The sequence below is a fragment of the Colletotrichum chrysophilum genome (assembly GCF_026319265.1).
Source record: "Colletotrichum chrysophilum strain AFK26 chromosome Unknown scaffold_38, whole genome shotgun sequence".
In the NCBI taxonomy this organism is placed as follows: domain Eukaryota; kingdom Fungi; phylum Ascomycota; class Sordariomycetes; order Glomerellales; family Glomerellaceae; genus Colletotrichum; species Colletotrichum chrysophilum.
In genome coordinates this window covers 135,158-158,165 of record NW_026517325.1, presented here as the reverse complement: position 1 = coordinate 158,165, position 23,008 = coordinate 135,158, and the positions used below count along the sequence as shown (strand labels likewise).

The window sequence follows — 23,008 nt, the reverse complement described above, 5'->3', positions numbered from 1 at the left end:
GACCCTTCCCATCTGTATTGCCCTATCCTTCTGCCCCTGGACCAACGCTCTTTGAATGCAGGTCGTTTCGCCTTGACGCCAGAAAGCAGTAGCGGCATGTCTCTATTTGCCCCCCTGCGGAAAGAGGCCGAAAGCGAAGAAACAAAATGGTCGTAATGAATGTACAAAACTCCTAGTGGCGTGTCATGAAAACCGTGAAAGTGTCGAAGGCCTCTCTTTTCTCACTTCTCCATTCGTACAAATTTTTCTCGTTTGCACTTTGTGTGTTTGTTGGAACGATCAAAGTTTGAACTGAACGCCTTAGACGCCATCTTCACTGGGAACCCATTTGAATCCCGTGCAAGATACTGCCGTTATCAGCTGAGGGGGCATCTTCATTGTCTTCCACCATGACAAAGACGCTGTCGTCGGCCATCTCATCGAAGCTGTTGTCAAGACCGTCAGGGATGAGGTCGCTCTCGGTGATGGGGACGATGGTGTCCTCACAAAGGCTCATGTCGTCGCTGTCGGCCGTGGACATGCTGTCGCTGCTCATTTGGCTGCCATTGGTGGTGTCGCCACTGATGCTGGTCTCGTCGCCACTGCTCTCGTCGCCGCTTGTCTCGTCGAAAGTACCGTTCATCGTGTAACCAGCAGGCGGCCACTCATTGTCGGACTCCTCGCCGATCATGTACCCGTGAAAGCTCATGACGCCCCAGTCCAGCATGCCTTGACTACCCCAATCTAAGGCAGACTCCAAATGCGACTCAGAGACTGTCGCCGCATCGGCAGAGTTCGTGGCTACTGACATATTCTGCGGTATCTTCGCCAAGTTCGCTGCGTTCAACTTTGAAACAGTCTCCGTCAGCACTTCTGTCATCCCCGCCAACTTCACTCCCACCTCTGGGTCTCTCTTCGATTCCGGCATTGACTCACTGTCGCTCGGGTAATCAGGATCCCAGTTCTCCCTATGGTAGAGGTCTGCATCGAAGAGCATAGTAGATTCGGTCTCTTCGATCAGGTAGGGCGGGTCGGGCAATTGCGCGAAATTGACACCCTAAGTCATCTCCCGTAGCTCTTGCTCGCCGCGAGTCGGGACCCTCGAGGTTGAGGCTGGACTGCCATTGCGATTGTTGGTACCCAGGTTGTTGAGCATGCCGGTGACGTTGCGACCAATATTGAGGTTTGCGATTCCGTCCGCAATGCCGTCTCGAATAGACGAGAAGGCATTCGGGTTCTCAGCCGAGGCACTCCGTTGAAGGTGTCGCTCCTGTCCCTGCTCCAATCGTCGTCCCTGGCGTTGCTCCTCGGGTGTCAGAGTGGTGTGTGATGATTCCACCGCAGCGAGAACAGACTGGCTAGCCGCCAGCGAGGGTGGCTTGGAGCCGGGAGTGTCGTCAGGAGGTGTGCCAGGATGGCTGCTCGCGTAGGACTCTTCAGTCGCCGGCTGGAAGTTGGCCATGGCCGAGGCCTTGTTCTGAGCCTGCGCAGCTGTGGCGTGCAGGTTCGAGTTCATCTCCTCGTCAGACCGGTTGAAAAGCTGGTGCCACCAGATAATATCCTTGAGGTCTGTCTTAATGATCGAATCACGACCCTTGACGTATTCGTCAATGGTGGGATCGTAATCCTTGTTGATGAACTCCTGCTTGCGAGCCAGGAAGTAGTCCCAGACAGACTGAGTGCGCTCAGCAGCACGGGCATCGCGTCTCTGCTTCTCGGAGTTATATAGGAAGGTTCCATACTGGCAAGAGTAGAGGTGGTAGAGCAGCCGGCGAAGAAATCGCTCATTAAACTCAAACTTGGTTGGGTTCTGCCGCAAAAGCTGGTAGACGCAGTCCAAGAATTGGTGGAACACGGGGCTGATCATCTTAGGGACGGTGGCCTCGTCGTTGGCAACCTTGCCAGTCGCTGCCTCGCCAATAGCGTCAAGCTGCTCTGTGGGGTCATCCTTATTCTGGTTGAAGAACCGGCGCGCTCCGGCAATGACGTTCTGGAATGCGTCTGCGCGGCCGTCATTCTCGCCAGGCTGGACGGTTTGACCAGCCATGCCATCTCTCTGAACATTGAACCAGCTCTCATGGTTCAAGGGTCCAGACCGCAGTCTGAACATGTGGCCAAAAGACAACCAATCCTTCTCCACCAGAACCATGAATCCCCCAATGGTACGGAAGTATGGGTCCAGGAGGATCTGAGCAAGGGCGCTGAGCTGACTTGTGCGGTCCCAACCATCAGAGCAATGGATCAACACATGAGAGTGCTTGTACCAGATCTGTCGAGCAATAATCTCAGCACCGTTGAGCACTGCTGCGGTGTGCTTGAGCCAGCCAGTTGCAAAGAGGGCGTTTTGGTCAGGCGGCAAGGGCGAGACATCTGCGTCTTTGATGCAGTCCACAACCTTGTTCAGAGAGTTTCTCATGACGTGAATGTTCTCAATGTTCATAAAGGCCTTTGTGGCACCAGGGTAGCGGTCCATGGGCTCCGATCCCATTCCTTGGACTTGGTTGACCATAGCGTTGACAGTGGGCCGGGCGTCGACAATCATGTTGGCTTGCTGAGCTCCATAAACAAGCCTCTTGCCAGTCTTCTCGTCGTAAACCTTGGGCGCAGCATCCTCGATGATGCTCTCCTCGTACTTCTCGAGCTCTGAAAGACTGGTGGTCTCCGAAGCCGGCAACTGGGGAGGCTGCTCGGAGTCGACGCTGGTCCGGGGAACACGCTCCGCGAACGACGCCAACACAAGCTTCTCGTCCTGAACATTGTTTTTCCTGGTGATGCCCGACAAGGGCTGGGCGCTGCGAGTAATGGTGCAGTTGTTGACCTTGTGAATATAGCTAAGAGCCGGGATGCGGTTTCTAGAGCGGTAATCCTTGGCGTACTTGAGGACATTATCGGAGATGGAAGAGGGAACCACAAGAACGGCAGGGTACGTGTCGCAAAAGGTATAGTCCTTGTTGATGTTGCTGATTCTCCATCCCAAGTCCGCCGACTTCTCGCTAATACCCTGTCGACGGAACTCGGCTCTCGGATCGTAGATGTGCCAGCCATTGACGTGCTTTTCGACCTTGGAGGGCTTATGATGGAACGCGAAGAGCGACTCGACGGAGGGAAGCTTGCAGGTTCGGGCCTTGATGAACTCGAACACCTCCTTGGCAGCTTTGTCGTCTTGGAATGTGAAGGTGACGAAGACGAAGTCGCGACAGCGGATGCGGATTGAGCTATGAATGCCAGTGGTCGGGGGCATGAGCCGGAGTTGCACATTTGACAGGATAGGAAACGTAATCCATGATTCGCGAGTCTTGGGTGCTTGGTTCGGCGGTTGAGGGAGCGGTTGGTCCTTTGAGGCTTTGACCGGGACGCAGTAGACGAGGTGGTAGTCGGTCAGACGAAGGGTGCCGGTGGAGGTGACTCCGCCGCTGATGCCCTGGACGTTCTCGACCACCTGTTGGACAACACGTTAGTACACCTCTTTTGGGAGATGGAGAGCGGGAGGGAAGGAAGCAAAATATTAATTCAGCTGAAGGGTCGCGTAACTTGCCTTTCGGGCCTCCATATTGAACTGCGAGTGATGATATTGCTTTTTAGCTAGAGGAGCATGGCCGCGCGGGATATCCGGAAGGTGAGGGAGCGTCGTAGGTAGGTCGGCAGGTTAAATCACTCGAAGAGGGCAGCTTGTGAGGCCGCACGACTCCTTCGAAGTGAGCTTGAGCAAGAGAGAAGAAATGCGAAGGGGAGAGATTTTCGTTGGACCGCGCGGCGTTGGATTTTGGAGGTTGCGCAAGTCAAGCAAGGTTTGGGATAAGGTAGAGGTCGGGTCAGTGGTCAGGTCGGCTGCTGGTGTCGCAGGGCAGGCGCAGACAGCAGACGCAGGAAGGAGCGACGGGTCGGCTGTGGCCCCACTAGCGAGGGGCTGAAAACAGACTTCACGGCCTTTGGTCTGCGGCCTGGGCACTGAAGCACCCCAGCTGCTGCAGCTTTCATGTGCTGCTCTTCAGTGACCAGGTCTTTGATGTTTCTGGCCGCTTTGTTTACTTTGGGATGATGAAGATGTTTTTGCTGTTTTCTTGTGAGTTGTCTCTCTGCCTTTCTTTTGATTTTCTCAGGTCGATAGTCTAAGAGGTCATTCAACCAAGTCTCTGTCTGAGCAGGGAAATTTACGGGAGCTACCTCCAGCAGTTGCATCACCAGGGGCATGTGCTGGACATCATCATCAGGTAAGGATTTTGGCGGTGTGTTTCCCTCTCCTTGTGTGTATCATCATCGTTTGTGCAGCCAGACGTATTTGAGCTAAAACGTAATCTGTTCCTTGAATCATGTTCTGGAAAACACACCAAAAAACATCACCAGCAAACATCGCGACGTGAATCGCAGCTCCAGGTCCAGACGGACTGCCTGAAATGTCACCCACCTGACGTCTTCAGCTGTGTGACCTGTGACCGGCAGCTTCCAGTGATACCTTAGCCAGGGAGCATTCTGCCCCACCAACCCGTGGTGAGCTGGTCGCCCTGGGGTAGGTGTGGCGCGGTGTCTTCAGATGTGAATTCACTGTGACCCCTTGAAACCCCACACTCCCGTCAGGTCCCGCCCGGGAAACGGAAAAGTCTATCCCGATGGCCGACCTCTAGCCAGCTGGCTGCAGGTGGATTGTCAGCAAGTCGACGCTTACCTAAGGCGAGGCGGCGCGTTGCAGGGAAAAAAACCACTTTGGCTGGGAGCAAGGCAGGCGCGTGGGGGGACGTGCGCCCGGTGCAGACACTGGAGGGAAGGAAAAAAGCACAGACCACGCAGGTCAATCGAGACTCTAGGGCTTCACACAATTTTCCTTCCCACAGCGAGAATTCCCGCTTCTGAGCCGAGCCGGACGAATCGAGCTGCTTTGACAACCTCATTTACTCGCCAACACCACCCCCCGACGACGTCGAACTTCTAACCAACCCGTCCACCTATCCCAACCCCTTTCGACACCGGGCAAAGAAAGTCAAGATGGCTGTTCCAGGCACTCAGATGTAAGCCAATTCCCCCTCCTCTTCCTCGGCAGTGACGATTACACTTTTTTTGCGTCTTGCGCTGGGAGGACGAACCCACCCCCGCCAAAATTCGAGGTTTCGCGATGATGGGAGAAGGGAAGAAAACGACGACGAAGACGAAGAAGAAGAACAGGCCTGGCTTTGCCATGGACTACACGAGCAAACAATGCTGACTTTTGTTTCTTCACAGCTCCAAGCGCAGAAAGTTCGTCGCCGATGGCGTCTTCTACGCTGAGCTCAACGAGTTCTTCCAGCGCGAGCTGGCCGAGGAGGGCTACTCCGGCGTCGAGGTCCGCGTCACCCCCACGGTAACCGACATCATCATCCGCGCCACCCACACCCAGGAGGTCCTCGGCGAGCAGGGACGCCGCATCCGCGAGCTCACCTCCCTCATCCAGAAGCGCTTCAAGTTCCCCGAGAACTCCGTCTCCCTCTACGCCGCCAAGGTCCAGAACCGCGGTCTCTCCGCCGTCGCCCAGTGCGAGTCCCTCCGCTACAAGCTCCTCAACGGTCTCGCCGTCCGCCGTGCCTGCTACGGTGTCCTCCGCTTCATCATGGAGTCCGGCGCCAAGGGTTGCGAGGTCGTCGTCTCCGGCAAGCTCCGTGCCGCCCGTGCCAAGTCCATGAAGTTCACCGACGGCTTCATGATCCACTCTGGCCAGCCCGCTAAGGACTTCATCGACTCCGCCACCCGCCACGTTCTCCTCCGCCAGGGTGTCCTTGGTATCAAGGTCAAGATCATGCGCGGCTCCGACCCCGAGGGCAAGGCCGGTCCCCAGAAGACCCTCCCTGACGCCGTCTCTATCCTCGAGCCCAAGGAGGAGCAGAGCGTCGTCCAGCCCATGTCCCAGGACTACGGTGCCAAGGCCGCCCAGGCCCAGGCCGCTGCCGAGGCGCAACAACAGGAGCAGCAGGAGGGTGGCGAGGAGGCTGAGGCCCAGTCGTAGGAGGCTGTCGAGCCCCAGGCTTCTTCGACCGACGAGGTTGATGACTACCAGCAGTCTGCCAACAACTACCAGCAGCAGCAGCAGCAGCAGTCCAGCATGTTGCACACTATTTGGTAGACTGCTATTTTCGGACAACTGTCTCGCTCGCTTCCTTCTTCTCTTTTCTCCAAAAAGATTCGCGATTTGGGAAAAACAAAAAGGTGTCGCGCGAACAGCAAAGGGAGGACGGGGGTGGAATACTACTCAGGCGTCTTGATCACATTTGCATCACTCTGCGAAAAAGGGAATTCGGATAGTTGCGACTGGCTTGTAATGGTACAAACCATGAAATGAGCAACGAAATCATTCAATCAACATGTGTCAATCTCATGTGAAGTGACGTGATGTCTGCCCCCGTTCCGTGGAGAGGAACAGAGCAGGAAGCAGTTGTGTGAGATGTGCCCATGACTTCATTGGGCCTATGTTAACAATTTCAAGATACCCGCATCATCCGTCCAGCCCGTCTCACTGAGATCATCGAGTTGCGACGGCAATTTTGCTTGTCATACTTAATTCAAGGCTCTGGATGGCCTGGTCTATGGTGCTCAATGCTCTGGACAAGAAATCAAATGCCGTCTCGCCCGGCGAAACAGAGCGTGCCTCTCTCACGCTCTCTTCCCGTTCGCCCTTAATCGTACAAGAGGTGCTTCCGCACTTGGAACTATGCAAACCCCGATGAACGCCCCGAATGTCCGTCCCGCCCTGTAATACTCCTCGTGCCGTGGCGGAAGTGAAAATGGTATGGAAAACTGCTTTCTGGTTTCCCACTGCTCCCCTCCTTTACTCGAGGTGCGCCTGCACCTTTTCCGTGGGTCTGTGCCTCTTTCGTTGGATCCGATCATGTCGTGGAGAACTTCTCAGTCATATGGCTTCGAGAGAAAATGTACAATGCTGCCCTTGAAATCGGGCCCTGGGTAAGAGAAATGCTTCGAGAAAAAGACAACTACCTCCTCAACTTCTACCAATAACTAGGAAACAGACTTCCGTGTCTTGCCTCCTCACCTATCGGATCGCTGATTTTGAAGCTCAATGGTCTCGTTGTAGGACTTGGAGTGGCCATTGGCGGATCCATTGCCTCTGCGGTGGTCGATTTCGTCGTCGCTATCATCAGCAAGGTCGGTCAACCCAAACTCGGCTCCAGCCTCCTCGTCGTAGGCTCTCATCAGACCGGTCGTGTCACCGTGGCGGCTGCCAATGCTCATTCGCGGGTCGGTGCTTCTGCGCGCCTGCATGCTAAGGCGAGTCTGAATGGTTGAGACCATGTCCGTGCCCATGGCATCCGAACCACCGCGGCCAGCAACCAGGTGGTGTCCATTCGGGTCGGATCTCGAAAGGTTAAGCAAGTAGACACCGGTGAAGGTGACCAAGAAGCCGCAGATCAGGGAGATCGTATTGACGGTGTCGGTGGTGTTGAAACCGCCAAAGAGAATGAACGAGGCGCAAAGGGTCGCGGTCGTGAACGTTACGTAGTAAAGGGGGTTGACGCTACGTGGCACCTGATTAGCGCAGCCCGCGGCCGCCGACGCAGAAAATAGCATGCGACTTACATGTTTGTGGGGAACTGGGCGAGCGCCTTGTTGAAGTAGTTCATTTGGGTCAAGATGCAAACGGCCGTCAGGATCATGAACACGTAAGTCGACGGGTGGGAAAATTGGTTGTTTCCGGCGAATGTGAGCTTGAGGGCAATACCAAAAGCCTTGACAGACATGACGGAGACCGAGCCGACCGTCGAGCAGATCGAGAGGTAAATGAGGGCGTTCTTCTTTCCGTGGACTGGCGCAACCTTGTAGATCATGACAACTGCGAAAACAGTGACCGCGAAGGCGTACAGCAGGAAGCCTGGTACCGTGTTAGCTTCAGTCGCAACGCCGGCTCTGGCCTGCATCGAGACTCACCAGGCTGAATGGCGTAGTGCAGGATCTGGTCAATCGTCTGAATGTCCTCATCTGGAGGCGCATGAAGGACGATGATGACGGCGCCAATCAAGCAAATGGCACTGCCGAGACGGCCCAGAGTACCGAGCTCTTCCCTTAGGAAGTAGGAACCAAGTACAGCTCCGATGAGGACAGATAGAGCTCCTAGAGGTGTGACGAGAATCGCAGGCGCAAAGGCGTAGGCCGCAAAGTTGCAGATTTCTCCGACAACCACTGAGTAAGGGTTAGCGACAAGCGCCATCTGAGGGAAATCGCACAAGCTCACAAGTCGTAATACCAGCCCACCATACCGGGCTCTTGAGGTAGACAAAACCATCTCCCTCAAATCCATGGCGCTCTTCCGCTTGCATGAGACCCTATAGCGACCGTCAGTATCGGCGTCGCAAATGATTGATGGGTTGATCGAGGTGGCTCTCGATACGGCGGCAAAAGGTCGCGTACCTTTTTTGTGATCACGAAACTGATTCCTGTGGTTAAGCAATTAGCAAAGAGAAGTCGAGCTGCAGAACAAGTAGCAAATGCGTACCTATGGCTAAACTGGATGCCATGGCCAAGGCAAGGCCAATGTATCTGCGCGGGATGGTGTCAGCGAGCTCTGCTCTCAAGGCCAGGTGGACGCATCGGCATTGCGTAGCGAACGCTTCGTACGCCGAACAGATCGCAAACGTACTTCTCGTCTAACATCATGTTGCCAAAAATGAGCGCGGTACCGGCGACGGAGAGCCAAATGAGCGTCAGGTTCTGATAGATGCGTGCGCCGTGGCGAGGTGGTTGCTGAGAGAGTGTCGTGTCCCGTAGATGGGAGCTGGCGAGGCTCGCGCCGGGCGAGGAAGATGGAGAGGTTGGAGGTAAGGTCGAACGTCGTCAGCAGCGACACATGGAAAGACGATACAACTCTCGAAGACTCCAGCGTTTGGAAGGCCGAGTCACAGGTTCGTGGTGGAGGGCGATGGTCGCTGGTCTTCGGGGTTCGATCTCGTCGGGTTCGAATCGAGTCGAGGGGGTCGCCTTCGTGGTCTCTCGTCTGGACAGGACAGGTCGGTGGGTTGGCGCGAGTGGAAGGCCGAAAGGAGAGGGAGAGATGTTTCGTGGGATTTTGCAGATAAAACTGTGAGGGCGGTACGTAGTGTGACAGGCCGAGCCGTGATCGGTACCTCGCAACGATAAGGCAAGAGGGCGGCAAACCAAGGTAGCCTTCAGGTAATGAGGTGGTAGCTGGCAGAGGCGGGTGTGGTTCCTCGCAGTTTGGCAGTGGACGCGGAGTGGGTAGGTGCGTGAGGTCGGGAGGAATGCCAACCAGCCAGATAGGGACAGGTTTGAGTTTCAGAGGCCCCTGTGAAGGGTGGAAATGGTGCCCTGTTGCAAGTCACAAGTCACTCTGGGCAGGAGACAGAGAGAGTGTGTCCAATCTGTGTGTGTGCGGGAAGAAGCTGTGGGGGAAGAGTGTCAGAGCTATGTACCTCTGTAGCCGGGAGGTTAGAGATGGTACCTGTGGCCGATGATGTTCCTGGATCAGATTGGCTAAGAGGTTGCTGCGATAGGTCCCTTCTTTTTTCTTCCCCCTAGTCCTCTCTCTGGAAAGAACTTGGCTGCGGCGCAGAGTTGTTGAGTGAGAGTGGGTACATTTATCGACCCCAACTAACCGCTGTAAAAATAAAAGATACTTTATTCGGCCCAGTATCTTACGCGACACGAGGGGCTGAGGCCGAAGGGGGACTGCTAGATCGAGTCTTGGTCTGGCCAGTGAGGTGGGCAGAGGACACCAGGTAAGGTACCTTACAATGTAGGTGCCTTAGGTACCGTAGTGGATGGTGGAGTACGGGGAACGGCGTCGGCGACGGACCACGAGTGACAACGACCAGGACAGACTGTCCACTTTTGGGAGGGACAGCAGAAGCTCAGCCTGCTGCTGCAAGCTAGCTGCTGTAGCGGAGGAGGTCCAGTACCTCTCTAGATTGGTTGACCGTGTGGCAGGTCGCTGGCCGCGGGTAATGTGATGAGGCGAGGCAAAGGCGAGGTGGTGTGTTTTAGCGACCGACAGGGCAGCGCAGCTGTGACAGTCAGCACAAGACTGAAGAACGGAACGAGGCACAAGGACGCTGCTGATGGCGATGTGCTTCTTGTTCCTCTGCTGTCTCTGCCATACAAGTCAGTCACTCGATTCATGCTGGCTGCTGCTTGTTGGAACTGCAAACTGTCCGTTCCGCTCCCGTACCTACCTACACTACCTTACGAACACCGTGGCGATGATGCTTGTATCCCGTCTGTGCATGGAATTGTACGCAGCCTGTACAGATGCTTGACGGATGACGGTCGGAATCAGGAGGATGGAACACCCCTCGCATGCGATTTTGGACGGAAAGCCATTTTCCTGACACAGACAAATTCTGCAGGGACGCCAAGTCTCTGTGCCGAGTCCTGTACCTTTTTTTCGTCTCTTGTTTTTTTCAATGGCTTTCTGCAGTTGCTCAGATAGGACATTTCTGATTCTCTACGTTTTCTCGAACCAGATCCTCTGGATATTCCACTGTATAATCTCATCCTGGATCCTCATCGGTATCCCCCAGTGACAATCCCCAAACCAAGGCACGCGCCTAGCCCGTTGACTGAGGTCACCATCGGCCAGGGGGGTCGGAACTGGCAATCGGTCCCTGACTTGTCCCCCTCGCCTCCCCGTACCACGACAGGGGGTGAAAGTGAACCGCCGGCTGGTGAGCGTGGGAGGTTCCGCCGGTCTCTTGGGTTCTCCGCAGGGGGCATCGAGGCATGCCCAGCTGGTTGACACTGCACACTCTCCTATCAGCGTTGGACGGGGGCCTGGATCTTTCTACCACTGGCTGCAAGGTCACATCCACACTGGACTTACGACGCCTACCAGCTTGTGTGTGTCTGTTAATTAGCGGGATGGCTGCTCTTTTCGGTCAGGAGAAGGAGATTTTTTGACGTTCCATACGAGATCGATCCCCCGAGGCACAAGCACCAAGCATCAGGGCACAATCGGCATTTCTATTTTTCAACTCGTGCATCTGCACCAACCAGCCAAGTGGGGTCGTTGAAACAGCTTCATTACGAATGACACTGTGAAAACCCGCTTCACTCCCTCTGTGCCTTCGCTCTTGACACGACCAAACGGGATCCTCTTTAATTAAACCACAGCCACACCCTCTAATACACATAGTGCACCTTCGTCGTCATCACCTTCGCTGCTGAACCTGTGAACGGCGAACGCTCCCACTGTAAATGTCCGTCTACCCGGCTGTTTCTATCCGTAGATATCAGGCAGACGTTGTATGCCAACATGTTACACCTGTGTTCAACGATCCATACTCTACCCAAGTTGAGGTATCCCACAGCGTCCCTTGAAGGAACTGAGGAATGCAGAGGCGGGACCATCGTGACCAGCCTCTAGGTATCTCACCCACGAGAGACTTCCTATCCTCCCCTGAATCCCTGCAAACCAAACAAAAATTACCACACACAGCCTCGTTGCAGATGACAGCTCGTTTGTCCTTCCACTTCCTAGCGTCCATCACTTCCACTCCCCTCCCTCGTTCAGCAGTTAATGCGGCAACGCGGCCGCCCGGGAACCGCATAACGAGAACGGTTGTCGAAACAAACTGCCATAACGTCTGCCCTCTTAACGACGGGCCACCACCACAAGGATCCCCACGTCTGCAATAGTCGAGACCTACTCAACCAGACACAAAAGTCTATTCCACCACACCACTTTTTTCTGGCGACTCGATCCTTCTGCTCATTAACATCGTCGCTAACTGCATTTCGTTCGCGTGGTCTTGCATTGAAATGCTCGCCAGCGCAGCAAAGAAAGCCCAAGCTTCCATTGACCCTTTTCCTCGCAGGGCTTCTCGCATCCCATCGCGCCGTCATCCCCCTGGCCGTTCCTGATCCATTGCAACCTTCAAAATCTCTGCCCACGTTGGAATCAAAACTAAGACTTAGGATGAAGTGAACCCAGGGCCACTGCTCGTCATAAACCAATATCCACTCCAATCATCAGGAACCGTTTTAAAATCCTTTTTGCCGAGTTGCCAAGGCGGTTCTTATAAGCGTATTTTGCATCTTGACTTGAAGACGACTAGTTGTTAGACCGTCAAACAGATGCTGTTTTATGATGAAGGTCGGACGAGCCCAATCACTCGTCCTCTATTCAGCGCCTCGTCGTCCCATCTGTGGTCCAAAGGCCTTGTTAGCACGTGACGAATTCAGAAGATGCACCAAAGGGTATCTCCTGACGAGGACATTCCCTCCAAAAAATGACTCGTCATATGCAATTAGCTTGTATCGAGTATGATGTGTATTCATCGTGACTACGGAATCATCGAAAAGGTCATCCATAAGAGAAACAGCGCAACCCGGTGAGTTGGCACGTCAACATGCCTACGTCTCCAAGCAGGCACCTGCATCCCGTGACTGAGTCTACCTCTCATGGAACACATTCCAGAGGAGCATCGTCAAATATTGGACCTGCCTGCCTCTCGTGCACAAAGGAGGGTCGTTGCCTTGCTGAGCAGGCCTTTTGACCACCTCACGATCGACCTGCCGCTGTACAAGAACATCGCCCACCGTCCAGGTTGTCCCACCATTTTCACCCGCCTTGTACGCCATAAATCCACCAACATCGCCAGATAGTAGACGGGGTATCGAGAAGATTGAAGGAATACTGTATGAAGAGCGCATCGTCCATTCAACATGCCAGGATTACCTCGGCACCTTTGGTTGCGAATTGTAAAAAAGCTATGGGTCAGTACAAAAATCATCAGAACCCTACCTGGGTGTCATGCAGACTTCAATGAGACCGTCATTTTCCTGGAGATTTGTCTGTTTGGACGGTCCAGTTGTCCATTTTGTTGTTGTATCGTTACGCCGAGAGTTCGCCGATTGCATCACCTGCACAACGCGCAAAGCCTGCCAGCCCTAGATCCGGATAATGTGCAGAAGCATATCATGGGAAGTTAGTGGAAGGATGTACGAAGTTTAAGAGCGACGACGCTTGACGTCTGCGACATTGTTAATTTCCCCACATATCCTCAGTCTTTTACCGGCTTGCAGCGTACCTTTCTCAGCTTCATCATCCAGCAGGTCGTCCACATCCGACCGGGGGCGTTTGCCCACGACCGCAGGGGACTCCGAAACTTCGTCATCGCCTTGCCCAGGGAACTCTCTCCAGTCAATTTCCTCCAACTCGTCATCCTGACCTTCAACGTCGGCCCCGTCGTTCTCGTTGATATCGTTCTCGCCCACGTCGGCGTTCAAATCGAGCTCGTTGTTTTCGTACGTGACTTCATCGCCGTTCAAGGTTGAAGTTGCGCTGGTGTTAGGGGTTACCTTGTTCGTCGCATTTTCATTGGTAGCTTCGATAATTTGGTCCACGAGGGCTGCGCTGTCTTCGTCATTCGGCCACTGCGGATCGTTCTCAACGGCGTTGAGAAGGTCCACTTCGTCTTCCGCATCCGTGTTGACAAGTGGGTTAGAGTCGTCGATTTCTGGTACTTGGAATGAATCGTCAGCGTTTGTTGTTGAAGAAAATGCCATGCTAACATCCGAACGAGAATGTAAATGCCGTATATGAGAGCGGGGAAAGCCCTCAATGGGAACTTCCAGAGAAGGAACATGAAACTGTGTTGACTGGTGATTTTGAGCAGTCTGCCTTGTATTCCGCACCAGAGATGCGTAGGCGTAGTCGTTATCTGCCATGTCATCTGTGGTGTAGGCTGAGGCGCACTCAACGCAGAGACAGAATTGGGGATAAAAGCAGGGGTCAGATAAAGAAGAGTCGGGATTACCATTTTCCCCAGATGTCTGAGGCTCCTGGTCCTCCATCACCTCTGTCATTGCGTTGCTTTCGACGACATCTGTGTCTGCGACCACAGTCGATTCATCCAACAAATTGATGTCCGTATCAACCATAGTCGCCTCGCCATCTAGGTCTTCAACAACGGCGGTAAGCTCTGCGTCAAAGGCGCTCTCATCAACTGTATCGTCGACCTTCGTGGCATCATCATCTTCTTCAGCAATACCAGTCCCAACGTCGTCATCTTCGTTGGCTGCTTCTTCCAAGGCGCTAGGAATATCTTCATCTAGGTCTTGAGCTTGAGCATCGTCCTGGTCGTCATGCTTGCTTTCAGCAGGTGAGTCAGGCCAAGCGGCGGCATCCGCGTTGTCGTCTTCTCCAACCATGCCCGGTTCATCATCCAGTATCTCTGGCGCGGCCATTTCGCTTTGTGCCTGAGATGCGAAGTAATAGCTCACCTCGTCAAGTCCCTTGCCATTGTAGGCATCATCGACGAGAGATAGCCACCTCTTCTTGCAGTTTGGCCGTGTGACTAGCAAGGCATACAACGGCTTTGAGGCATCGGCATCCTGGTTCTTGACCAGAGAATCAAACACGGAAATGACTTGACCCAGGGTAATATCAGAGATCAAATCTGGCTGGGTAGACTTGGACTCTGTTAGTAACGTCCCAGCAAATTTCCCAGTATGACAACTTACTTCGGCAAACTCAAGTCCCAACTCGTCAATTTGGAACACCAGTTCGTCGAAGGGACCCAGTTCGTTAGCAAGCTCACGACGGAAACCTGCAAGCACGCCTTCCATCTTGCAATGCAAAAGGGACAGATCGTCAAAGAAGCACTCCTTGCCTTCGCTGTCCGGCGAGTTGTAAAAGAAGGGATATTCAACACCCTTGTAGGAAACAGTTACAGCGGGGATCTCAGTGTCGTCATTCGAAGGTGCATCATCGGAGTCCGGTGACTGGACGTTCGCAAGCAGCTCATCTTCATAATCCATGCGATCATGGATGGAAGTGTCTTCGCCAGTCGCCGTGTACTCTTCTGCATCATTTGCCTGGCCAATCAGGTCTTGGTTGTGGGTATTATCTTCCTCTTCTTCTTCGACGGCAACAACACTATCTTCTGCTTCATGCGAAGAGAACGATCCGTCATTTTCATCAATGGCACGATCCGTATCTTCGCGGTCGGAATGGGTGTTTCTGACGTCTTCCTGGTCGAGAACATTGCTTTCCGGTTGCATCTCGGCGGCTGTGTCCATAGATGCATCCACAGCGGCGTTGCTGTCGTCGAAGTAGTCTATCTCGTGCAAATCACCATCCGCGTCGGCGCCTTGAAGGTCAGAAATCTGCTCTTGCAAAAGTGGCTCGGCATCTGCTCCACTAAGTCCTTGGGTGTTATCATGAACGTTCTCAGCATTGCCAGTGGACTCATGAGCATCTTCTTCATCTCCTTGTGGCTTCTCTTCAGTGTCCGCTATGCCTTTGGGCAGGTCCGATTCTTCCTCGGCCAAGTGTATATCATCGTCAACAAGCTGCCAGTCGCTCTTCTCGGCGTCAAGGTGGGCATCGCTTGCGTCTCCAGCTTGGTCGTCGTTGCCATCTTCCCAGCTGATTTCGTTATCGTTAAATGACAAGTCTTCAATATCCTGAGGCGCTTGGTTGACCATGGTGGCACTCTCGGAGTTGCTTGCTTTGAGCAAATCTTGGCCACTGCCATCCGGCAGGGCATCGCTGGCCACTGTAGTAACCTCAACTGCCTGCAAATCGATAGATTGGTCGTCTACTTGTACGGATTCTGCTGCCTCCTCGTAGTTCTCAGTGACAAGATGGGCGTTGGCCGAGAATGAGGTGCGGTTGGAGTTCTGGGCTGCAACGGCAGGGGCCGCTGCGTCATCTTCGGAATAATCGATGTACTCCTCATGACCTTGAGCTTCGAAGCTCGGCGGCGGCACTGCTTCTGCCGCCATGTCCTGAGGTTGGTAGGGATAACAATTCACTTGGAAACTTTTATCGTGGTAAATAAGTTGAAGGTTCTCGAGAGGAGTCAGGAACGGATTTGGCGCGCCGGTGGTGGTCGGTAATGTTGGGGGTTCGTGGCTCGGATACCCGGTCAAGCTTGGGGAACTCCAGCAGGGTAACTGGGAGAGGCGCGTCGGCTGAAAATGTGTCGAAGATTGAGAAGGTGAGGTTGTTTGAGTAGAAGTTCGAAAATATTTTTGTGAGGCCAACTATTTGGTCATGCCCTTGGACAGAGGGATGGAATGAACAAAGAGTGGTTGGTGGATGGCAAGTGAGGCCAAGCAGGATGACAAGGTGGAGTCCAACCGAGGCGCGTGGAAATTTAAAAATGGCCTGGGCGACACCCCTCTACGTTCCTTAAGCGCAGCTTGACGCGCCTGTAGCTGGAGCTTGAGCCTTCCCCTTTTAGGACTAGACCGGGCCGCTGTACGTAAGGCCAGCTTGGTCCGTGCACTGGCCAGATTCACACATTCGGACCTCAATATTCAAGCTCCCTACGGCGATGTGGTCCCGTCCCTCCTTAGGCCTGGGACCTTGAGTTGAAGTTGCGACAACCTATCTACATCACCAATTCGTCCAACCAACAGTCACAACACTCCACCCAAAATGGTGCTTGGTTTTCCCCATTTAAGTTGTTCAATGTTTCTCGATACTGACTGTCCTAGGTTGTCCTTGCGGCGTCGATCTGCACCCGAGGCGGGAAAGCTGTCCTCTCCCGCCAGTTCAGGGAGATGCCACGATCCCGCATCGAAGCCCTCCTCGCGTCCTTCCCTAAACTGGCCGACAGCGGTACCCAGCACACCACCGTTGAGCAGGACAATGTGCGCTTTGTCTACCAGCCGCTCGATGAGCTCTACATGGTCCTCATCACCAACCGACAATCGAACATCCTCCAGGACATCGACTCCCTCCACCTGTTCGCGCAAGTTGTCACCAGCACATGCAAGAGCCTCGACGAGAGGGAGATTGTCAAGAATGCCTACGAACTTCTCAGCGCCTTTGACGAGCTGGTGACCCTTGGTTACCGGGAGAACCTGACCATCAGCCAGATCAAGACCTTCCTTGAGATGGAGTCTCACGAGGAGCGGATCCAGGAGATCATTGCGAGAGTCAGTCAGCTCAGCTGCCGAAATGACCAGAAGATAGCTAACAAATCCTGCAGAACAAAGAGCTCGAGGCTACCGAGGAGCGCAAGCGCAAGGCCAAGCAACTGGAGATGCAGCGCAAGGAGTCGGCTCGCGCAGGCCGCGTCGGCGGCGGAATGCCCAGAACCCCCGTATACCCGACCTACACTCCCCCTACTCGCCCGACCACGACGGACACATACGATTCGTACGAGGCCGAGAAGAACAAGACCTTCAACAAGTGAGTATCCGAGCTGCAGGATCGGGTAGTGGCAAACAGTAGCTGACGTTCGCAGGCTGAGTGCCCCCAAGGGCAAGGGTATGCAGTTGGGCAAGAAGTCCAAGACGACCGACATGTTCGAGCGTGTTCGTGGCGAGATGGGCGCCGAAGTCGACGACACGCCCCTTATCACTCCGGCGCCCGCCCACGCCTCGGAGCCAGCAGCCGAAGCTCGTGTCTCCTCAACTTTGGATCGTGACGCGATTCACATCGTCGTCAACGAAGCCATCAGCGCCAAGCTATCACGAGAGGGTGCTCTGAACTCTCTGGCAATTAGCGGTGACCTTAACCTCCGCATCTCCGACCCAAGTTTGACCAAGGTCAAGTTGAACTTGACGGCAAACCCTTCCCACGGTGCCCAGTTCCGTACGCATCCCAACGTCGACAAGAACCTGTTCAACAGCTCCAAGGTTATTCAGATGAGCAACACTGCTCGTGGTTTCCCCACCAACCAGTCGGTGGGTGTTCTCCGCTGGAGAGCAACGGCCAAGGCGGACGATACCAGCGCTTGCCCAATCACTTTCACTGTCTGGATCAACAAGGATGCAGACAAGTACAACATGACAGTGGAGTACGAGTTGACAGGCGGCGACACGCTCAAGGACGTCAGCGTCATTATCCCGTATCAGGCCAGCGAGCCTGTGGTGTCGAGCTTCGACGCTTCATACGAGGTTTCCGGCGACTCTCTGGAGTGGAACATCGGCACTGTGTCAGAAGATAACCCAAGCGGATCGTTCGAGTTCGAGGCTGAGACAAACGACGAGAACGACTTCTTCCCCATGACGGTCAGGTTCTCGAAGACGACGCCCTTCGTGGATGTTGATGTAAGTGATCGTATCCTGACGGTGGGAGAACCAGCAGCTAACGAATAAAATAGGTCCTTGGTGTGTCTTTGCTCGAGGAGGATGAGGAAGTGACCTTCTCTAAGGATATCAAGTCTCACGCTGACAATTTCTTGATCGAGTAAAAGGCGCAGGCTACTCTGGACAGGTGTGCAGTGGTCAGTCAGGGGTTCTAAAAGTTGAGCGCCAAACCAGGAGTTTCCGAGCAGCGGTTTGACTTGTTAGACAATATTTGCCATGATACGTGGCTGCATGATATGAAACGTACTTAGAATACAGGATGTGAAGCTCCTGAGAGAACAAGCTGTCTGATGCTATGCTTTTTTTTGATATCAATGTCTTGCAATAACCAGGTAGGTTGTCAGTATCCTTGTGAGGGTTGCTGTGCAAACGTGGTTGAGCTGCAATTAAACGATCACGGTGCAGCTGCCTACCTCTGACCGGGAGATACAGCGTCTTAGGCCCCCGCCAGTTTAGGGAGCCACACCTAGCTACAGACCCTCCCACCTTCCAGTGTCTTACCTTAGGTACGGTACCTAACGTAGGTACCTACTAGGTATTCCTACCCGTGGACCCAAGCTGCTCACAGCTGTAGCTGCGTACAACGAACCTCAGAAAAAGAGGCAGGCGACATGCAACAATTGATTAATCTGGCTGTTTAGAGTCCGCACGGAACATACATCAACCCAGCAACTTACGGAGATCAAAATTCGATTGTGCTTCTCACCCTCTTGTCATTTGACCACAGAACTTTCTTGCAGGGCCCAGACACGGTAATGTCTGCTGGCTGCTCTTTGACTTTATCACGAACAGCTTCGTGTTTGCGCCATGGCTGAAACAATGCAACTTCGACCCTTCAGCGAGACCAGGTTTGACCATCGCGTCATCGATGGCTTCCCTCCCAGCAATCCGACGGTGGACCTATCGGTCAGCTGGGACCCGTCCGGGAAGAACCTTCTCATATATCGGCCCAAGGACCAGGTCGTCTCCAAGATACACCAGTTCGCAAAGCCCGGCGAGACAGCACCAGAGCCCCAGGCAGTGAGATGGAAGCCTGATGGTGAGTTGACTTTGAACGAGACACATTTGAACACTTCTGACGACAAGGCAGGTCATTTTTTGGCGGTAGGCTGGAGTGACGGTTATGTGAGACTGATGGGTCTTGAGAATAACAAAGCTGCCCACCACATTCGCGTTGGCGGTGATTCGGACTCTGCTACTACGATCACTCACATCGGCTGGTCACGCAACGTTGTCGGGGAGCAACGAGCTCAACGCCAGCTAGCCGACGCGCAACCATGGAAGAAACTTATGTCTGAGGAGCTGAACCTGCCGGGGAAGCAAGACCCGTCAGACCTGCCTCGAGAACTAACCTTTCTGGAAGTCGATTCGGCTCTGCCCAAGATCAGTCCTCTTCCCACATCTAGCGCTGGATCCGGGTGCGTCCGCTCGCTTTGCTTGTTGCAAACATACTGACCCTGATATAGGGAGGACAGCCTCGTTTTCACGCTACGAACGGGTGTCGAGTTTCTGTTCCAGCCCTTCAACGTCGCCGACAGCGATCAGGTTTTCGTGATGGTCGTTGGAACCAGTGACGGCCGTCTTCACCTTAGCATATACGACTCGTTTATCATCGGCGACTTCCGGTATACTCTTCCGAGTTCCATGTACAAGCCGGGCGTGCTGCAGCTCATCCAGCACGCCTCTCATCCAGAGATCTCTACACACTCGCTTATCCTAAAGTCTTCTGTAGATGGCGATCCGGCAGTCTATCTGGTTCCAATGGACTTGCCATTCGTTCCTTCGTCTCCCATCAACATCTCTCTCTTGGCGTCCAAACTAACAACACTGCAAAAGCTGCTGCGGTACGTAAAGCAAGCGCAGCTACACATGCAGGTTGAATACAAGAATACGCGAGAGCTCCCCACGAGGTTCCTGCGCAGTGTTGAGGGAGATTTAGAGCAGGCCACGCATGGGCCGACGAACATCGTCCAGGCACTGTTCCACACAGTTGTCACCGGTCACGCATACGAGCCTGTTCGAGAATGGCTCGTCGACAGTCTTGCCGAGCGCGTAAGTACTTCAAATTGTGTATAGGGCCGCGTTGCTGACACATTCCAGGGCCATAAACGATGGGACAAAGCCGTAACCTCTGGGCTAGAAAACCTACGGTGTCTTCTGCACGAGAATCTCCTGCCCGTACTTGAGAGATGTGCCATCATACTCAGCCGCCTTCGAGGACTGGCCCAGTTCTATGATACCCGCGATGACATTGGCTTTTCAGTCGCCCAAATCAACCGGGCCATGGATATTGTATCCTGTCTGAACATGGTCGGCCACAAGATCCTCCTCAACGTCATGGATGAGCTTGATCTCTTCAATGCCTTCTCTTCGTGGATGCGCTTCCAGATTGACCGCCTCGCCGCGTCGAGCTCTTTCAGCGACGAACTGACAGAGAAGGAAGCAACCATGGAAAACAGCAAAGTTCTTGCGTACATACAGCGTTACTTGATGGAAAGCCCCATGGCTGTCTTTCTCGACGAAGTGACCAAAGAGGACTACGCGAGCAACTGGGAACGTGCCGAAAGCGGAGCTTCAATGCTTGATGAACTTACTACGCAACTTGCTCGTCAGGAAGAGGGTCATGCATACCTCAAAGCCTTTCCGAATGTAAGCTTCCTCGTCGACTGTCTGACCTCACGTTCCAATGGAATATTCGGCGATATTGCCGAAGCACAAAAAAGGAGCGTTCGCTTCGGACAACCAACCAAGGTCGTGCTGGGCAGCAAGGTCGCCAAGTTGGACTCTGCGATGTACCCAACGAAGGCAGAGGTAAAATTAGCGAAGAAAAAAAAGCCTTTAAGGATTGGCGACTAACTTTCCATAGGACGGCGTCGATGGACTATCCTTCCTGGCTACTATGGCAAAGGGTCGGGATCAAGAGTGTGAGTTTGCGTTCCCGCAACGTTATGCCCATGTAGTTTTTCTGATTTGCAAGCAGTTTACATCTTCCGCACATCTATCCGAATCATCAACGGCATCAGCAGCAACGTCGACACGACCGTTTCAGCAGTCTCAATAGATGAGGGCAAGATCGTCGACCTCAAGTTCCTGAACGGCAACACCCTTATTCTGCTTGTCAGCAAACAAGGCAATCAATCCAGCATCATCACCATCCCCATTCAATCACAGGCTCTCAGCTACACACACTATGAGGAGAGTAACCTCCCCAGTCCTACGCAGCTTTCTAGCCCCATGGGACAATGTACCGCAACAACTCTTCCTGAGGACTCATCGTTCGTGCCGGTGCAAATGGATGTCCAAGACGTCACGTCAGCGCGGGGCGAAATGCCTATCCGCATTTGCCTCCTCGGTTCAAACCGCTCCACGTACAAGGTCTTTGCACTTGAACTCAAGTCTAGTCCTGGTGTGGTCCAGGCGGAGGCCCCCCAGCCGGTGACTCCGCGACGAGGTGGTTAGAAGACGCCCGTTACGTTGTCTCCGGGAAACATGTTCAAGGTGGCGCCAAAGAGGTTCACGCCACGGAGCAAAAAGCGCATGGGTATTCTGGCATCTCGTTTGGAGTCTTCAACGCTGGACGAGTTGGCAAACATGGAATAGATTATGCACTCGAATCGATCTCAGGTAGAGCACTCGAGACCATAGAACTAGGAAATGGAAGAGAAAAGCATGTTGATATTGGTTTGAAAAAAGACGTATTATACAGCATGGCCCCCCCTTTCTCTCTCTCCATTCGTACCGCTTTCTGGCTCGCTCACTTCCTCGACTTGGTGATCTCGAAAAACTCGGTGACACCCTGTACCACAGCCTCCACATTCATGTTCACGAGCGGCATGCGGTCGTAGGAATCCTCCTTCATGATGGCGACGAGGGCCAGGTACCGATCGACCTCGCGCAGCATGATGGGGCGCTGGGAGTCGTGGAGCACCATGCAGCTCTCGGCCCAGTTGCACGCGACCTGGTCCTCGACTTTGGCGTTCCACGGTTCCGCCTCGAGACGTTTGCGCTGGCCCTCGGAGCGCGGCCAGGAGCCGTACACCTCGGTGATGTCGATGATGACGTCAATGTAGTCGGAGCAGATCTCGTAGCTGGCCATGTCGGCCGTTGCCGAGTCCGTGGCGATGTAGATCTTGGACAGCACGTCGAACAGGTACGCCTTTTCGAAGCGGCACGTGCGGCACAGGTTGGTGAGCATGGCTTCCAAGGTGCCGAGCTGCGGGATGAGCTTCTGGATGACCTTGGAGAAGGCCTCAAAGATGGAGTGGTTGTAGATGGACGTCAGGTGGAAGGTGACGGGGGCGTTCTCGAAGCCGTGGTCCGAGAGCTCGTCCTGGATGCGGATGGTGATGTCGCGCTGGATGTCGAGCTTGTAGTCGTCCGACAGGCCGTCGACCTTGTGGATGAAGACCTCGATGTTGATGTTTGGGTAGAAGCGCTGGAGGTTGAGGACGGTGGCGTTGAGGCGGGCGACGGCCTCGAGGTAGTCGTCCTGGGCGTCGATGACCCAGATGAGGGCGCCAATCTCGCCAAAGATGGCGTCCATGTCAAAGTTTGGGTTCTCGAAAAAGTCGATCTGACCAGGAAAGTCCCAGACCTGATAGTCCATGAAGGATCTGAGGCTGTTAGTGGGATGGGGCAAGTTGAAGGCGAGGAGGGAGGGAGGAGTTTCTTACGCCATAGAGTCCTTTTGGATACGCGCTGTGGATTCGAGGAAAAGCGTTTCGTTTGGTGGGAGCTTGTGGAAGACGACGCTCGATATTGACGACTTGCCACTCCTGTTACCAGTCAACGCGATGCCCGTATGCTGCGGTCGAACGGGAGTAGACTCACCTTCTCTGGCCCATTAGGAGAAGCCTGGGCTTCCCCTTTCCCGGAGGCCCCGGGGGACCTTCTAGCGGCTTGTTCGCATCTTTTGCCTGTGCTCCTTGAAGACTCTGATCGTAGACACGTTGGAGCGTTAGCCTTGCTGGACTGAGACTACCACTTGTTT

The 23,008-nt window shown here is 54.0% G+C and overlaps 7 protein-coding genes across 7 annotated transcripts; 3 read left to right on the top strand and 4 right to left on the bottom strand.

The window, feature by feature from the left end:
• Nucleotides 1–313: 313 nt before the first annotated feature.
• On the bottom strand, nt 314–3,957 carry COL26b_005578 (uncharacterized protein; the record flags this gene model as incomplete). The annotated part of the gene is made up of 4 exons (XM_053178419.1): nt 314–780; nt 916–960; nt 1,120–3,418; nt 3,937–3,957. 4 exons carry the CDS (start codon nt 3,955–3,957, stop codon nt 314–316), a joined length of 2,832 nt encoding a protein of 943 aa, XP_053037622.1.
• A 1,002-nt stretch (nt 3,958–4,959) lies between these two features.
• On the top strand, nt 4,960–5,950 carry RPS3 (40S ribosomal protein S3; the record flags this gene model as incomplete). Its single annotated transcript, XM_053178418.1, has 2 exons — nt 4,960–4,982; nt 5,194–5,950. The coding sequence occupies 2 exons, from the start codon at nt 4,960–4,962 to the stop codon at nt 5,948–5,950; spliced, it is 780 nt and encodes a 259-aa protein (XP_053037621.1).
• A 1,037-nt stretch (nt 5,951–6,987) lies between these two features.
• Nucleotides 6,988–8,610, bottom strand: COL26b_005576 (uncharacterized protein; the record flags this gene model as incomplete). Its single annotated transcript, XM_053178417.1, has 7 exons — nt 6,988–7,474; nt 7,537–7,828; nt 7,885–8,136; nt 8,189–8,279; nt 8,365–8,390; nt 8,450–8,493; nt 8,594–8,610. 7 exons carry the CDS (start codon nt 8,608–8,610, stop codon nt 6,988–6,990), a joined length of 1,209 nt encoding a protein of 402 aa, XP_053037620.1.
• A 4,308-nt stretch (nt 8,611–12,918) lies between these two features.
• COL26b_005575 (uncharacterized protein) lies at nt 12,919–15,699 on the bottom strand (the record flags this gene model as incomplete). The annotated part of the gene is made up of 4 exons (XM_053178416.1): nt 12,919–12,941; nt 12,999–13,427; nt 13,728–14,382; nt 14,434–15,699. 4 exons carry the CDS (start codon nt 15,697–15,699, stop codon nt 12,919–12,921), a joined length of 2,373 nt encoding a protein of 790 aa, XP_053037619.1.
• Nucleotides 15,700–16,357: 658 nt separating this feature from the next.
• On the top strand, nt 16,358–18,122 carry COL26b_005574 (uncharacterized protein; the record flags this gene model as incomplete). Its single annotated transcript, XM_053178415.1, has 5 exons — nt 16,358–16,360; nt 16,417–16,860; nt 16,914–17,116; nt 17,172–17,979; nt 18,033–18,122. 5 exons carry the CDS (start codon nt 16,358–16,360, stop codon nt 18,120–18,122), a joined length of 1,548 nt encoding a protein of 515 aa, XP_053037618.1.
• A 703-nt stretch (nt 18,123–18,825) lies between these two features.
• COL26b_005573 (uncharacterized protein) lies at nt 18,826–21,477 on the top strand (the record flags this gene model as incomplete). Its single annotated transcript, XM_053178414.1, has 5 exons — nt 18,826–19,436; nt 19,485–20,070; nt 20,119–20,829; nt 20,885–20,942; nt 20,999–21,477. 5 exons carry the CDS (start codon nt 18,826–18,828, stop codon nt 21,475–21,477), a joined length of 2,445 nt encoding a protein of 814 aa, XP_053037617.1.
• Nucleotides 21,478–21,772: 295 nt separating this feature from the next.
• COL26b_005572 (uncharacterized protein) lies at nt 21,773–22,862 on the bottom strand (the record flags this gene model as incomplete). Its single annotated transcript, XM_053178413.1, has 3 exons — nt 21,773–22,631; nt 22,692–22,793; nt 22,849–22,862. The coding sequence occupies 3 exons, from the start codon at nt 22,860–22,862 to the stop codon at nt 21,773–21,775; spliced, it is 975 nt and encodes a 324-aa protein (XP_053037616.1).
• Nucleotides 22,863–23,008: the final 146 nt, after the last annotated feature.